This window comes from Zea mays, chromosome 1, assembly GCF_902167145.1.
Source record: "Zea mays cultivar B73 chromosome 1, Zm-B73-REFERENCE-NAM-5.0, whole genome shotgun sequence".
Taxonomy (NCBI): Eukaryota; Viridiplantae; Streptophyta; class Magnoliopsida; order Poales; family Poaceae; genus Zea; species Zea mays.
In genome coordinates, this window is record NC_050096.1 from 42,924,527 (window position 1) to 42,942,337 (window position 17,811).

Genomic DNA, 17,811 nt, shown 5'->3' on the forward strand with positions numbered 1-17,811 from the left:
TTGATCATCATCCGCCCGCTTACGAATTTTCCGAGCACCTCCTCGGGCGTCATCATCGTGTACCTGGGATTCTCACGAATATTGTTTACGAGATGAGGATCAAGAACGGTAAAGGACCTTAGCATTAGGCGGACGACGTCGTGGTCCGTCCATCGCGTGCTTCCATAGCTCCTTATTTTGTTGATAAGGGTCTTGAGCCGGTTGTAAGTTTGAGTTGGCTCCTCTCCCCTTATCATTGCGAATCTTCCAAGTTCGCCCTCCACCAACTCCATTTTAGTGAGCATGGTGATGTCGTTCCCCTCGTGAGAAATCTTGAGGGTGTCCCATATCTGCTTGGCATTGTCCAAGCCGCTCACCTTGTTGTACTCGTCCCTGCACAAAGAGGCTAGCAACACAGTAGTAGCTTGTGCATTTTTATGAATCTGTTCATTAATAAACATAGGGCTATCCGAGCTATCAAACTTCATTCCATTTTCTACAATCTCCCATATGCTTGGATGGAGAGAGAATAGATGACTACGCATTTTGTGACTCCAAAATCCGTAGTCCTCCCCATCAAAGTGTGGAGGTTTGCCAAGAGGAATGGAAAGCAAATGCGAATTCGAACTATGTGGAATACGAGAATAATCAAATGAAAAGTTCGAATTGACCGTCTTCCTGTAGTCGTTGTCGTCGTCCTTTTGGGAGGAGGAAGATTCGTCGCTGTCGTAGTAGACAATTTCCTTGATGCGCCTTGTCTTCTTCTTCCTCCCGTCTTTTCTTTTGTGGCCCGAGCCTGAGTCGGTGGGCTTGTCATTATTGAGCTCGTTGACGAAGGTCTCCTTCTCCTTGTCGTTGATCACCATCCCCTTGCCCTTAGGATCCATCTCTTCGGGCGGTTAGTCCCTTTCTTGAAGAGAACGGCTCTGATACCAATTGAGAGCACCTAGAGGGGGGGTGAATAGGTGATCCTGTGAAACTTAAACTTATAGCCACAAAAACTGGTTAAGTGTTAGCACAATAATCGCCAAGTGGCTAGAGAGAAGGTCTTGCATAATACGATAATCACAAAGAATTCAACACAGAGAAGACACAGTGATTTATCCCGTGGTTCGGCCAAGTACAAAACTTGCCTACTCCACATTGTGGCGTCCCAACGGACGAGAGTTGCACTCAACTCCTCTCAAGTGATCCAATGATCAACTTGAATACCACAGTGTTATGCTTTTCTTTTCTTATCCCGTTTGCGAGGAATCTCCACAACTTGGAGCCTCTCGCCCTTACACTTTTGATGTTCACAAAGAATCACGGAGTAAGGAAGGGAAGCAACACACACAAATCCACAGCAAAATGCGCACACACACGGCCAAGAATCGAGCTCAAAGACTATCTCTGGGTTCTCACTAGAACGGAGCTCGAATCACTTAGAATGACAAACGAATGCGCAAAGACTGAGTGTGGATGATCAAGAATGCTCTAAGGTTGCTTGTGTGTCTCCTCCATGCGCCTAGGGGTCCCTTTTATAGCCCCAAGGCAGCTAGGAGCCGTTGAGAACAAATCTGGAAGGCCATCCTTGCCTTCTGTCGTCGGGCGCACCGGACAGTCCGGTGCACACCGGACAGTGTCCGGTGCCCGATTTCCTTCCTTAATTGGCGAAGCCGACCGTTGGCAGACGCGGAGCCGTTGGCGCACCGGACATGTCCGGTGCACACCGGACAGTCCGGTGCCCCCTTCTAGCCGTTGCCTCGGCCACGTGTCCCGCGCAGATCGCGCGGCCGACCGTTGGCCCGGCCGACCGTTGGCTCACCGGACAGTCCGGTACACACCGGACAGTCCGGTGAATTTTAGTCGTACGCCGTCGGCAAATTCCCGAGAGCGGCCTCTTCGCCCGAGGCAGCCTGGCGCACCGGACACTGTCCGGTGCACCACCGGACAGTCCGGTGCCCCAGACCGAAACAGCCTCTTGGCTGTATACAGCCAACTCTTCTCTTTTCTTCTTCTTTCTGTTTCAGATACTTAGACAAGTATATTAGTACACAAAACCAATGTACTAAGGCTTAGTAACATACCTTTACTCTTGATTTGCACTTTGTTCATCCATGGGCATAGATTCACATTTAAGCACTTGTGTTTGCACTTAATCACCAAAATACTTAGAAATGGCCCAAGGGCACATTTCCCTTTCAGATGCAAAACAGTATTTTAGGTAATCATATGCATGAACTATTAGACACGGTTGTCGGGATATAATTCTGGTCCCTATGACCCATCGGTCAACGAGTACACTCGGCTGACATAGGAGGCTTTTTTTTGGACGAGATGGGGCCTGTTTGGTTCGGCTTTTTTCTGAAGAGCTTTTCTGAAAAGCTGGGTGTGGGGAAAAGCTGGCTGTGCAAAGAAGCTGGTGGTTAGAATCTAGATGTTTGGTTCGCCTACTGTGGAGAAAAGCTGGTGGTTAGAATCTGCGTGTTTGGATACGCAGATTCTGAGATTGTAGATTCTGATTCAAAAAAGGAAACAGATATAAACACCGAACCAACAAGAAGATCATTACATTAAAATTAGTAGATTTCATTACAGCATAACTATCGATACAGTGACATATTAAACTACAACACTAATGCATTTTTAACATACCTCATCTGATGCATCGCTTTTTAATATTTACACTGAGTTGATTTATAAAAAATATAGTGATTTTTTTGTAAAAAAATGACGCGGAACGACCGTTGAAACTGATGCTTTAAGTATACAGTAGAGATGCATTTTTTCAAAAATATATTAAATCTAAATTAATCTTTATGCATTTATAATACATTTATCGCAACCTAAAAAATATGAAATCAAATTTATTGTTTTTCTAAAACCAACACATATCTAATCTATGTCTCTATTCAATCTCTAGTTTACCCATCATCATCACTAATTTTCTATATTCAAACTTTATAGTGCGGTTTACGATGCAAAACAGTATTTTAGGTAATCATATGCATGAACTATTAGACACGGTTGTCGGGATATAATTCTGGTCCCTATGACCCATCGGTCAACGAGTACACTCGGCTGACATAGGAGGCTTTTTTCGGACGAGATGGGGCCTGTTTGGTTCGGCTTTTTTCTGAAGAGCTTTTCTGAAAAGCTGGCCGTGGGGAAAAGCTGGATGTGCAGAGAAGCTGGTGGTTAGAATCTAGGTGTTTGGTTCGCCTACTGTGGAGAAAAGCTGGTGGTTAGAATCTGCGTGTTTGGATACGCAGATTCTGAGATTGTAGATTCTGATTCAAAAAAGGAAACAGATATAAACACCGAACCAACAAGAAGATCATTACATTAAAATTAGTAGATTTCATTACAACATAACTATCGATACATTGACATATTAAACTACAACACTAATGCATTTGTGTATGGTGTGAAAATTGGTAAAAAATGCCCTTGTTGTCTTATGTGCGTGATATAAATAAGCTCATTTGGACATCACTTATTAATTATGTTCTTTTAGTGCTACCGTATTCTGTATTGATTTTTTATACAAACTATATTCGAAACCGTGTAAAAGTCAAGCCAAAAAAAAAAATGTCGCCAGACGCTTCTGGGCGACGCGGCCTTTCCACCGCTTCCGCTTCCGCGTGTAACAACTGCGGCCGCCGGAATCGCGGCGCACAGAAGCTGTTCCAAAAGCGATGCGTTCGGAACCTCAAAGGCTTATTCCGGCCAGAATCGACTCCAAAAGCCGATCCAAACAGGGCATGTTCTCCCCCCAAGTGCTATAGGACGCAAGGACGAACCTTAGTTGAGACCACGCCCAGAATTCTGACAAACAAAAGGAGGATCCGGAGGCCGGAGCCCCATTGTTAAGCCAAGACTTAGTTTGGACTCCACCTTGTAACCACCTCCACCACGAATAAGAAACATGGGTTCTGATCGAACCAGTATAAATCTTGCGACCACTACACAAACCGTCCGGAGCCTAAAACGCACACAATAAATTTACTTGTCGGAACGAGGTTTGAAACACCGACAACAGTCTAGGACCATGGCTAGCATGTTACTTGTATCGATACAAAAAACACTATTTTATATTGTAGGCTATAATGTTGGTAGAGTTGAGTTTGAAATAAAAGATGAGAAGAGAGATACCATGGATAAGTTGTTGAAAATAATATAAAGCGCGAGTTTCGAAAGCCGATGCGCGAAACGCGTAGATCTGTTTTCTCTCTACTTCCTATCTAACAACCAGATAAGATAACCCTTATCTCGCCTAACAACTAGATAAGATAAGTTTTATCTACCCAAAATTATATACCCTCTTAACTATAAAAATACATCTAATTACCTAGACCTATAAATCGTTCTACGTGACGCGCGATCGCCTAGACCCGATGCATTGTCCGTATCAAACTATTTCATTTTCATTTCCAGAGTTATCATTTTAGATTTTACTTCCGAGAAAAAAATATAAAATCTAGTGTTTACGGATCGTTTTCAATCCAATGGTGGAGGCAGAGACCGGCTAGTTTGGGCACGTAACCAGCCTCCTTCGCGGCTTATTCATCCCGAACTCCACGTGGTCATGCCAGGTACTTCCAGCCATGGAGAATATCCATCGGACCCTCCGCGAGAGGGGCATCAATAGCGTTAAGATTGCCACCACGCTACATTGCTCGTCATGGTCGCGCTCGTCGACGACGTCTTCCTACGCTCATCGTCGGCCACCGCGTTCCGCACGACATCGTCATGCTCCCAGTACTGCACTTCCAGAACAGAACCAAACCCCACTCACACACATCAACCTGCTCAACAAATGATTCTCTACGTAAAATAATCAGGGCCGTTCCTGACTTTTTAGAGGTCCGATGCAAAATCCGAAATGAAGGTCCCATCCACACACAATATATATAATATTCAACGTATATAAATTATAATGTACTATTTTAAAGTTTATAAGATGACAAATATAAAATATAGCAAAAACACATACTTGTTATCCGATGTTATTAAAAGTATCTTCTAACATTTTGTGATACAAATCATCGCTTATACCATTAAGATTAATCTCATCCAACAACTTCTTTTAGATACATATAATCGTCAAACCATTTAATCTCTCTTAAGTCATTGTTGACCTTAAATAGTTCAAAAAATATTTCAAGTTTAAAAATCTTCTCTCTGTCGATGCAACCATCATGTGTATAGTAAATAATACTCTCTCTGTATCAAAATAGAATTTATTTTGCTTCTCTAGTTGATTCCTCGTCATCTAGTTGAATATAGACATAAAAATCAAGAGTTAAAACAAATACTATTTTGGAACGAAGTGAATATTAGATAAGTAATTGAGACATTAGTTTAACAATCTAAACAAAACTGATCGATAATGCATCACTCTTGCGTATTTATGTCTAGGGTAGATATGCTTAACGGAAAAAATGCTAACGTCCAATGGCTAGAGGGACCCTTTGTTTTTGGGGGCCCGGTGCAGCCGCACCCGCCGCACCCTCTCAGGGCCGGCCGTGAAAATAATCTATAGCACGCTTAAAAGTGGGTTTGATTGGAGAATCAATTAAAACAGAGTGATTTCATTCTAGTTTTTGATAATAAAGCCGTTCTATTCTCTATTTGGTAAGCTGAACAAAATCACTCTATTTTTGTTTGGTTGAATAGTATAATAGAGCGGAGCCGCTTCGTTCTTTGTTTGGTTGAAAAGTCATATGAGTGTAGAGGAGAAAAGAGTAAGGAGAACACTCGCATCCGACCATTTTAATGGAGCGGGAGGACTATAACTATTTATGACAATTTTTCATATGAAAACTCTAGGAGCGGCTCTGTTCTTTTTTTTTTGTTAAAAACCAAACATTCAAAAAAATAAAATAGAGTCATTTTATTCACCTCCACTCCTCAACTACCCAGCCGAGCACGGCGCAGAAGATCACGTTGAAAAAGGAGCACCAGGGGCACGCCATCGCTTTGGCTGGTTGTGGCTGGGCGTTTGTGAATATCTGCCAACCGGTTGGACGATGGTGCGCCGTTGCGGTCACGCTCCACCGAATCCTGCCGCCCGGTATCTCTTTCTCATCTGTAAACCCGCCGCCATCACGAGCAAGGTGCTGTTTGGTTCAAAAAAATGTAACGCAAATGGTAATGGTAATGGTTTCGGCTCGATTACTGGCGGTAACAAATTTTAATAGACTGGTATCAAATTTTAGTGTGGTATCTGATTACGGTTGGACTAAAACAAACATGATTTAACGTTATCCGTTACCCATTACGTTACAAATATGTGAACCAAACGGCACCCAAGTGCCTTGAAGGCGAAGCAGTTACGGGCTCGCTGACCACCAGAAGAATAACTACCAAAACTTTAAACATTTCGGACTAGTTTAGAAACCCCAATTTCTCAAAAGATTTTCATTTTCTCAAGAGATATTAGTTTATTTTTCAATAAAAAATAGAAATCCCTTAGAAATTGGGTTCCTAAACTAGCCCTTCAAGTTTGAACCGGATGCCCAAGAATCCTTGCAAAACGGGTACTTCAATCCAGTTTGGACTGGATGAACTAAGGGACCGCTCGCTTCTGCTATTTGGGCCGTGGGGACTGGAACTGTATAGCCCAATCACTCGGCTGCGGCCCAATCAGCTATCGTCGACACCGCAGCCCATCGGCTGCAGCTATTCAGCCCTAATCAGCTACGGTAGGAAATTCGGCGTCGATGAACTTTTGAAAAGATTGAGAAACATATGGTAGTATGATTTCGAGGACAGTGATGGTTCTATCTGTGTGCCTTTATTTCAGTGAATTAATCGTTCCGTTCCAAAACACTTGTCATTCTTGTTTTTCTAGCGTCCAACTATCTTTAACTTTGATTTAATGGCCCTGTTTGGATCCTTCAAACCCGGCTAGAGCTAGAGCTAGTTTCTAGCTCTAACTCTAGCCCAAACTAGCTCTAGCCCTCTACGTGTTTGGATCCAAAGGCTAGTTTACAATAAATGCTATTTTATAATTATTTGTCTCATTTAAACCTTTCCTTATCCGGATTTAGTGTGGCAAACTCTTGTGTGGCTTCTCCCACACACAAATAACACAAATAAATTTATTTTCACAAATCAAACATCCAAATCACAACAAGTCCTTAATCAATATTAAAAAAAATTACACTTCATGAAACAAAGCATGAGCTAAGTCATCACGGAAGGCATTCATGTTGACATCTTCAACAAGAGGTTCGTCTTCTGGCCATGTTGATGCTGCAGAACTAGGCATTGGGTTATAATTTTCATCGGCATCACATGCTTCGAATTCTCGATCCGCAATTCTACTCTCTCGAATAAAATTGTGAAGAGCCATACATGCAACAATAATTCTAGTTTGCTTGTCCTCTGGAAATCTTTGCATGTTCAACAAAATCCTAAACTTCATCTTCAACACTCCAAAACTTCTTTCTATCACATTTCTAACTTTAGCATGTGCATGGTTGAAGACTTCTTTCATACCTTGGGGCGGTGGGCCGTTATGCCATTGCTCGACATGGTACCTTGTACACCGGTATGGTGAAAGGTATCCCGGACGATTTGGGTAACCCGCATCAACCACATAATACTTGCCTACATATTTTGAAAGGTAAACGATGAGACTTAGATGAACTAGTTTAATTGGTTTAAAATTGTTCCAAGAAAGGTGAAGTAAGAAAACCTGGTGGTGGATGTGGAAATTTGTGGTGATGAGTAGTTATGGCATCTTTGAAAACTCTCATGTCATGTGCTGAACCAGGCCATCCCGACAACACAAAGGTAAGACAACCTTGCTTCTACTCGCCGCATGGCTCAGATTATGGCCTGACCTGCTCGAATGGACGAACGCTGTGTTGTTGAGGCTGACCTGCTCGAGGACGGCGGCTGCTCGAGGACGGCGGCGTTTCTTCGGTTCGACGGCGGCGCCGGTCCTTCGCTGCGTGTGGAAGAAAAGATACGGACGTTCCTGCGGATCCCGTGCGGAAGGCTGAGAGAAATAAGAATTTTAGTGGGCCTTCCAACAAACTAGCCTCAATAATCACCCCTTAGTGGGGAGAGTTTTTTGGGGTGGGCTAGTTACAAAAAACTGGCTCTAGCCCTCCTGTTTGACAATTTTTTTGGCTAGTTTGGCACAAACTAGCCCAAACTAGCTCTAGCACTTGGATCCAAACAGGGCCAATATATATATTTGTTGAGCATCAAAAGTAGCGAACAGTCCAGCCTTTGGACCCGTACAGTCCACGCGTCCGGATAGGGACGAAAATAGGACGAATACAGCTGGATACAGAGTCATTCTGTATCATATCCTAATATATTTTTCTCGGATACGGGACCGGATACGGGTACTTAAGATTCAGACGGATACAAGACGGGACCGAGTAATAATCCGGGCGGGTAAGAAACCGATAACGGATACTACTCGGTTAGGTACCGGATAATTGTCGGGTAGTTCGTCTCGATAATATTAATTGTCCAACCATCCAACAAATACATAAATTAAGCAATACATAATCATGTATACGATAGATCAAATGTAGAAAAGGAAATCGATAAAATTGATATCATACAGTTCAAAGTTACTAATCACGAGGACATTGTAGAACCAACACCACAATATAAAATTCATAAAATATTCTAGTTTCACTAAAAAATTGCAAATAAGTTACAAAAACTAATAAACATTTTATACGAAGATAACTCAAGTCCTCATATAAAAATGATAAAGTAAAGTATTGATTATGTTGAAACTTGGATACTTACAGTGATTTCATATGTAACTCATACAAATAAGTGAAAGTAAAATGAATTAAACACAGATATCTTATAGATCTTATGATCCAAACATTTTTATGGTTATATATGAACATATGTTGTGCCTCCGTAAAAGTTCATGATTTTTTAGGCTATTTATACATATATTAATTTCTTGTCATAGAAAATCATCAAAATACAATTAAATCCATAAAATAATGTAGCGTCGATCGAAAATTGCAAATAAGCTACCAATACTAATAAATAGTCTATACAAAGATAACCTTAAGTTCTCACGTGAAGATAACATTAAGCCCCCCACATAAAAATGATAAAGTCTATTAATTTGATATAAATTTGGACATTATTACAATGATTTTGGCCTAAAGATATGTTTAAACAAAAAAATTATGTACTACAAAGTTATAGATCTCTTCGAGCTCTACAATTTTCATATAAATTTTATCTTCATCCGATTTCATATGTAAAAGTTATGATTTTATTACTATATTATTATGCAGGAAATGAAAAACGGGTACCCGAATTCCGGGTACCCGTATCCGACCCGAATATCTGGGTATTTACCGGGAAGTCCTCGCTCCGTATCCGGCCCGAATCCGAAGGTTAAGTATCCGGGTATTACCTGTATCCGTCCCGAATATAAAAATACCCGGATCCGTATCCCAAAAAAACGGGTATTTGCACTATCCGTATCCGGTACCCGACGGGTATACCCGACCCGTTTTCACCCCTACGCCCGGATGATTATCCTATCTCCTGCGTGGTTATCCATCTAATCACGTGAGATCTATTGGTTATAAAAGGATACGACCAATTGAAAATCACCGAACATATTCTAATAGAAACTATCTACTTTATTTACTTTTCCTGCCCTATGAGTAGATGTAACATAGCTTTAGTTGTATCCTTCCACATATACAACTCCACCCCTATTCGACTCTACGTCATCTAGATCCGTCTTGAGGTGGCCTACGGACCCCAAGACGACCCTATGATCTTACCCCTCCTAAGGGGCAAGATCTACTTCGTCTACTTCAATCAAGATCTCTTACTCAAATTGATCTCTTAATTTCTAGATGACTCTACGTCGTCTGGAGACGCACCGGGTGACCTGTTGACCCAGAGCACCCAAAGGTCTCTCCCCCAGGGGCGGGATCTAGGTCCTACGAGGAGAAGAAGACGACTCTGCACCATAGCGGACCGTCCAACCCAGAGTGCGGATCGTCCGGACAACGTCCAGGGAAGAAGTCGCTTTTGTCGCCAGGTCACAGACTGTCCGGCCCAGAGCCACGAACCATCCGCGTCGACGCAACGAGTACCGCTAGGCAACCCGACAATCCGTCGCGGACCGTCGCCACCGTTCACCTCGCGGAGCCGAACCCAAGGTATTGCTCATCACAGAGAAGACTCTAGGGTTCGTTGCTGTTTGGTCTCAAATAGATGGTGGTCATCATAGAGGTGACCTAGTTCTCTAAAGATCTTCAACTTTATTCAGACCCACATCATCTAAAGGTGCCAAGTACCGCCAGGCGTTTCGTTATAGTGTTTGGTGACCAAATCGGTGCCGACACACTTTTTAGCGACTCCGCTGGGCACGAAAAGATCAGATCTATCATATATGATCTAATAGATTAGATTTATTAAATTAGACCTATCATATCTGCCGCAATGGCCAATACAAAAGATCACAACAACGTTGCCCCAGACATCAACACAAGGTTGACTAACTCACCAGATACTGAGGGTGAGAAATTAGAAGACCACATAAAAAGACTAGACGAGAAATTCCAACAACAACAGGCTCAGATAAGCAAGATGGAGAAAAAGTGGTACCTCTTGCACTTCAAAGTAGATCACCACCAGAAGGTCGTTAAAGAGAGAAGTAAAGTACGATCCACTGTCACCCTTGTTGCATCAGCTCTCCATTGTAAGTAACACCACAACATTAGCCGATATTCAATCTATTAATTTTTTTGATAATCGGATTAAAATTATAGTGGAGGATATAGAGAATACGACGCATGTATTAGAATTAGTCATACACCTGATTTTTTTGTCACATAAATTGGGCACTAAAATAATTGCGTTAAAAACATCGGCAACAAATAGGACTTCTCAGTCCCAACCATATTATGGTATGTCGATAAACTCATATCCGGGGAAAATGATATCACCATCCTCACTGTATGGTACATCGGCTCTGGACACGGCCGAACCGTCCTCCAACGGCCCGTCCGGCACCTTACGCCGAACAGTCCGGAATCGCACTAAGCCTGCCACAAGTCTCGTAGGCAAAGCCCTGCACGACCGAACGGTCCGTGCAGATATTCAACCGAATCATAGTTTTGTTGGAATCATTTCTCTATAAACTACTGGATGCTATACACAATAAAATCAGTGAAAACCAAACATCCTATACATCATACGTGGAAACTACATCTGAAAACATAGGAAGTAAGACTGTAGCACTGTTTTAGAGTTCATTGGTAAGGCCCAGTTCATCTTCAAGGTCATCTCCCTCTTCAAAGAGTTTGAGGAATCGCGCCTGGTCTTGCTCCCGCTTCTTCTTCTGCCAGTACTTGTAGCCCCCGAACAAGGCAATGGTGAGAAGGACTGATGCAAGAACACTAACTATTATGATGACCACAACAGATGTCTTCTTAGTTTCCAAATCTTCACTAGGTTCACGGTTTCCATGTCCTGGCACGAAAGAAACATCTTGAGCAAAGGCAATGTAGAACAGAGACACAAGTCATTCCTGTGGTAAAAGTACTATCGATTCAACAGGGAAAATTCGTCTTCAAAGATGCTGCAGAGGCGTTATCCATGAATCTAGACTACTCGTAACCAAAAGAAAGCAAGCTGCAAAGAATTACCTTAGACTATAAAAAAGCAACGGTAAATCCAGCTAGCTCATAGGGAAAATGTCTAAACAAACAGAAAGGAATAGGTATTGGATATCAGCAGTACCAGTTGAGGCAGTGCAGTTTGGACATAGGAATGTTGCATTGAACTGGCCTTCCTTAAACCGGGTGTATTTCCCACCCTTGAAATCACTCGAACACATCTCCCATTCATCAAAGACATCATCAGGTGTAATTGTGTCCTCCTCATACAAACCACATCGCTTGCATTTCTTTTCTGGAAGCTCTGTTAAGGGCTGCCAAAATTGCACAATTCAATGTATGAATGTATGATGCTAACAAAACAATGAATAATGACGAACCGATGATCAATTTTAAGTACTACACAAACAGTTTCGCTTGCCTGCCATGATTCTTCACCCTTAAAGGTATATAGCGTGTGCACCTCCCTCACATCTGGCAAATCTGTTTTATTCTCTCCATTGCACCCGAAAACGACTGTTGGTTTGCCAAACCATTCATGAGTAGAAAATATCTCAACAGTATCGAGTGTGACTTGCCTCGATGAAAATGTCCCTATACAATTAAGCTCATCAGTGACGCACAAATAATTAGTGAAGGAAATAAACAAAGGAAAAATGTTCCATCATCCATAGCACATTAATCTTTGGTCCCTGCCTCTCAAAACCAGAGGACAAAAGACCTTTCCCTTGTATTAGCTGTTTTTGCACAAGTGGCATAACGGACTAGGAGCTGAAGTGGGTCAAGCAGCTGACCTCAGCCTTCCTATTATTCTCTCCTCTCACTATCAGTTTCACATTCCCCATTCCTTTGCTGCCTGCTGCACTCAAACCCGACCAGCGCAACAATTCACACTGCCTGCACTTCCCAATCCGGCTAACTACCCACAAAATCACACTGCCACACCTCCAATGCTAATCCACACCCCAGTGGCACTGCCGCACCCAAATCACACTGCCAGTCTATCCCAGTCACATGAACATGTGCCACATTTGCAATATGTGCCTTCCAAACCCATCAGCCGTCACCAGTGAGTCTCACATGGCAAGCTCTGGGAACACAAGGTAGGCACGGGAGACAGCAAGCTACATCGCTGTCCTGTGTTTCCAGTGAGAAAACAGCAGCTGTAGCTTGTGTGCTCCCAAATAAACAAATCAAACTATTGAAGCACAAGCTTAAACTAATCAAGCAAACATATCTGATGGGAAACAGAATTTCAAACCATCCAGATTGATTTGCGGACTTCCACCAGGATGGGAAAAATAAGTGGGGTGTACAGAAAGAAATCAGAAAAGGGCAAGTCTGAGAGAACTTCACATCACATATGCAAGATCAGCTGGAGTTTAGTGGACCCAAGGAGGACTGCTGTTGAATGGTGTGGTAAGATAACTGATATTAGAGAAAAGGGACCATTTTTAAACCATCGCATAACCAATATGTTAAAGTTTTACAACCCCGTACAACAGTACAAGTATCACCAATGAGAACACAAAAAGGGTCAAAATAAAAATATGGTGTCATTGCTTTCACGGAGCGTGAAAGATCAGGCCGGTTTAAACAAAATCTTGCCAACTTCTCATTATCAACCAAAATTGTATCTCTGACCATGTTTCTACTTCCCCTTTCAAATAGTGCAATAACAGACAAATTCATGCACCACAGGAATCTAATTACTGATCTGGGATGAAATGTGACAGGTCTCAATTGTTGTACTTTAAGGCTCTAAGCATGGCTTGTTTTCATGATCCAGGTCGATAGGTGATAACCTGTGTTCTTATGTTTTAACTAATCACTTGCTTACTAAGGCATTGATAACGAGCACCATGGCCTCATCATGGTATATCTCTGTTGGACTTTAGCTTGTAAATGTGATCCCTCGCATCTATTGATCTATTGCATTCTGGCAATTATAGCTAATAAGAATTCAAAATATCAACTCGAATAAAACATAGTTACTGACATTTTTGATGGAAACACACATTAAAATAAGTTACAACAACTTGGTTAGTTTCTGTTACTTAAATTTGCTAAACAATCAACTTCAATCAAGCAAACTAATGGTATGCAATATGAGACTACACCATATAGTAGCTGGAAACTACTTAAAATGCAGACATATGAGGACCATTTAGCTTAGTTTGGTGGCTGTAGCCTGTAGGGAACTAAAGGTATCAAAATTGTGTTACTTCAATGCAAAAATACCAATCTTAGTTTCCTGAAGAAGTGAAGATAGAAAAGTCATTAAAAAATTGAAATACCTAACAATAACAAGAGATAAATCATTGTCGACACTTGAAAATGTCAACAACATGGGGCCTGAGTTCTAAAAATTGGAAAAGGCCAATCCCAAGGAATATAGGACATGTAAGCAAGATTGTTCTTGGGATACATAACGAACACAATATATTTCCTAAGTCCTGAACCCCAAGAAAACTATGTCCTCCAGGGCGAAGCTGAACCCAAAAAATGGACGATTCTTCTAGATTGATAGTTCCAACAACAACCAAAAGAATCCCCAAACTGTTCCATAAGAAGTAAACAGTGGCGGACCTACAGGGTATGCCGGGCATGCACCGGCATACCCTGTAAAACCAGCGAGTGTATGTATATCGAATATATAAAAACTAAAAAGAAAAAAAAGAAAAAAATATAGTGCACTGAACAGTATGGCGTCGTGACAAGAGGCCATTAGGCCATTAAGATGCGGCCCGAGCGGCAACGTCTGGATGTTTCATTTTTCTGACTCGTAGTGCCCTGGCCCTAGTGCCCTGTAGGCTGCAGTCCACCGCCGTTTCAATTTCCTAGTGGCCTGGATGTTTCATTTTTCTAATCTAATCTTGATCGGAGAGAACGGAGGCCTGGCCATAGTGTTGTGCCGCAGTTTGCCGCCGCCCTGCTCTAAATCGGAGGATCGCTTCTCATGTCTCATCTGTGGTATATATATTAGATTATCAGATATAATCACGGTCTCTCGGAGGTTCGTCATCTGGATATATCGTCGTACTATATATGGTTTTACCGAATTATATATAACAATTTTTTTGCATCGCATACCCTATGGTCAAATCCTAGGTCCGCCACTGGAAGTAAACTCGGTGGCCTTTCCCATTGTCTATTCCATCTTTGAAATATTTTGAGTACTACACTTTTGCTCGCATTTGCCCCCATCAATCTTCACACTCATGATCCTACCAAAATAAATCATCGAGGCACCTAGCAGGCTAAAATTCACTTAATGCTACATGCAGTTTCCATTCACGAGTCTATAAATCGTTAATAGGGTCTTTGTTTTGAGGAATCAAAACATTCTAAATGAGGTCGTGCACCATGAGTTCATTCATCAAATTTAGTAGAATGACTTCATTCCTCTAGTACTACTTTTTAACTCGTGAGGAATGAGATGATGATTACATCAACCTATTTCATTCTACAAACAAAACAAAAAAGTAAGTAATAAAGAGATGATGAACTAGCTAATTCCTCAAACCAAAGACACCATAAATCTCATTCAGTCCTTCCCCTATGACAATTGCGCCTCAGACCCTGCCCAGCGGCCAATTCTTTCGCCGGTCAGTGGCCACAAATACATTGGGAAAAAGATAACAATATGTCTGGAAAATGACTAGTTCCCATCTAATCACTCTCAATCGAAAAAAAACACGGTAAAATAATTTGGTCAACCCTCCCTCGCGGTAAAACATTCAAATTAAATTCCTTAACCTGAAACAAATAACGAGCCAGATCTCACCAGGAATCGTGTAGAGGACGACGAGAAGGATGAAAAGGAGGAGGGGGCGGCGGCGAGTCGAGATCGCCAGCGGCCACCTCATGCTAAGGCCGCAGCGCAAGTAACAGCTTGGCCGCGGGGTGCGGATTTGAAGCTCAGGACAGGAGCACCTATCCTGGTGCCACGTCTTCGCGGGCTGGTCGCCTGTTGCTGTGGGCGTTGGCCTCCTCTTCCTCGTCGTCCACCCAAACGAGAGAGCGGAACTGCTCCTTCTCCCAGCGGCCAACGCATTCGTGAGTTCGTGGAGAAAGCGATTCGCTAATCGAAATGTTGAATACGCCGTCATTCTAGAACTACGCCTCCCAACTCAAAAAACCCATTAGCTCTGACGACCCTTAAAGCCCATTTAGATATAAGGCCCATGAAATAGCTAGCCCATATAATTGCACAAATCAGAAAAGGCGATCGATCTGGCCCGTTCGTTCCCCCTCGAGTCCCGAAGCCGACGCCATTCCTGATTCCTCCCCCTTCCGCGCTGGAGATACGTGGAGGCTCGCCTTTTTTTTATGCCGGCACGGCTAACAACAATACCTACGTAAATTATCCATAAAAAAATTTAAATTTTTTTATTGATTATCTTCGTTTTTTACATAATATTTTTATGAACGCTCGGGTACCATATGCAATAAATCAGAGACTCTCATCCATCGCCTCCCACCCTCCCCAACTTCCAAGGTTTCGTAGAGTGGAAGTGAAAGGGAAGAGGCAGATAAACCTATTCGTTGCCGGAGAAGGACAGACGAAGACTTGGACATCTGGAGATGATATAGGTAGTATACCGCTAGATATTTAGGGAGAGAGCACGTAAGCGGAGAAAGAAACTCAGCTGGTGCAGCTCCAAACCGAGAGGTACCAGCACCAGACATCAGTCCGAGAAGGGCGAGAGAGTGCGAGTGTCTTCCCAACCCTGGACCCACCGAAGCGACAAAACACCACCACCAACTCCGTAGCATATGCCGACTGATGTCGCGCTACGGGCCTTGGTTGTCCAATATCTCAGACCTGAACTCCTCATCGCCAAGATAACATAAGCGTGATAGGCGACACCATGTCCTCCTCGATGGCATGCACGGAGAAAGGCCAGGAGCATGATCGACTCGCCCCGTACCCACGTCGACGAGCGTCAGTCGACTCGTGGCTGCGACCGTGGGCAGGGGCAGCAGGTTGGGGAGGAAGAACAACGCGAAGGCCGGAAAGATGAACGGGTCGTTCGACAACGACAAAAACGATGATGTGCGCATGATGTGAAACGTCCTCGTGGATGTGCAATAGCCACTACGCGAGTCGGTGTCGGGGCTGGTGTCGGACGAATACGGGGAGGAGACGTCTGTTCCTACGTCCTCTGTCGAGAATGGAGTGGCGCGAAGGTGGAGGCATGAGGGGAGAGAAAAGAAGTAGAATGGCGAACGAGGTGGTGGCAACTGAGGCGAGGACTATGGCCAAATGGGTCGTGTCTGTCGAGCCGGCCCGAGGCACGACCCATTTAATAATGTCTGGGCCAACCTGGCACGAGCGTCGTGCGGTGCTTGGGCCGTAGCCTCGGCCCGTAGTGCTAGCCCGACCCAGCACGATTATTTTTTATTTTACAAAAAATCATATGTACATATGTACAATTTATATTCACTATTATATACACCTGAGCATAATGTTCTACTAGTTAGACAGCTTCGTCTAGCTCCACCCTTTTTTCATCAGGTTGTGGGTTCAAGCCCACCTCACGCTCTCCTTTTTAACATTTTACACCAGAGATTTTTTTAAAAAAGATGACGCAGAACGACCGTCGAAACTGGTGCTTTAAATATAGTAGAGAAAACCAAATGATGTCTCTATACGAAAAAATTATCGGTTGATCGTAAGTTAATCTGATTTTTAATTAATCTAGAACTCAAAACGAGCCAAACCAGTTTAGCTCGGTGTAGCTCATTGACTAATCGAGTTCGGCTCGTCTAGGTAATTATTAGCTCGCAAGCCAGAATGATCTGGCTCGCTGAACAAACAAGCTCGGAAATCAGGCTCGGCTCGTTCGAGTCTTACTTTTTTTTCCAACCTTAAAGTAATCCTCTTATTGACGACTAATGTTAATAAATATTTGAAATCTAAATATAGTATATTTCTAAATGATGTTCTCTTTAAAAAATACGATTACAAGATCCTGATTACGGTTTTCATCCCTATTAAATATGCACCGCAAATCGCCGTTTTTTTAAGGTCGTTAGAGCAACTCCAGTAGTTCTCTAAAAAACTTCCTAAATCAATAATTTAGGTAGTTAACATGAAAACTATTCTCCAACAGTTCTCTAAATAAACTTTCTAAATTTAACAACTTGTCATCTAACCTCATTTTCTCTCTACATTTGGCAACCATTTAACAACTCCCTAAAC

General features: G+C 42.7%; 1 protein-coding gene and 1 long non-coding RNA gene across 2 annotated transcripts; both read right to left on the minus strand.

Annotated features, from left to right (window-relative positions):
- Nucleotides 1-6,845: 6,845 nt before the first annotated feature.
- LOC118473548 (uncharacterized) lies at nucleotides 6,846-7,762 on the minus strand. The gene is made up of 2 exons (XR_004853138.1): nucleotides 7,667-7,762; nucleotides 6,846-7,578 (listed from the first exon to the last, which is right to left on the minus strand). It is a non-coding gene; the product is annotated as an uncharacterized lncRNA (long non-coding RNA).
- Nucleotides 7,763-10,897: 3,135 nt separating this feature from the next.
- Nucleotides 10,898-15,673, minus strand: LOC100277518 (uncharacterized). Its single transcript, NM_001151052.1, has 4 exons — nucleotides 15,391-15,673; nucleotides 12,025-12,197; nucleotides 11,728-11,917; nucleotides 10,898-11,457 (listed from the first exon to the last, which is right to left on the minus strand). Exons 1-4 carry the CDS (start codon nucleotides 15,470-15,472, stop codon nucleotides 11,231-11,233), a joined length of 672 nt encoding a protein of 223 aa, NP_001144524.1. The 5' UTR covers nucleotides 15,473-15,673; the 3' UTR covers nucleotides 10,898-11,230.
- Nucleotides 15,674-17,811: the final 2,138 nt, after the last annotated feature.

What these genes read in the sequence shown, in the direction of transcription:
- LOC100277518 (NM_001151052.1), bottom strand. Translation starts at nt 15,472, where the DNA reads ATGAGGTGGCCGCTGGCGATCTCGACTCGCCGCCGCCCCCTCCTCCTT. An exon ending in CGTCCTCTACACGATTCCTG is followed by an intron (nt 12,198 to 15,390) that starts GTGAGATCTGGC and finishes TTAATTGTATAG; the next exon opens with GGACATTTTCATCGAGGCAA. An exon ending in AGGGTGAAGAATCATGGCAG is followed by an intron (nt 11,918 to 12,024) that starts GCAAGCGAAACT and finishes CAATTTTGGCAG; the next exon opens with CCCTTAACAGAGCTTCCAGA.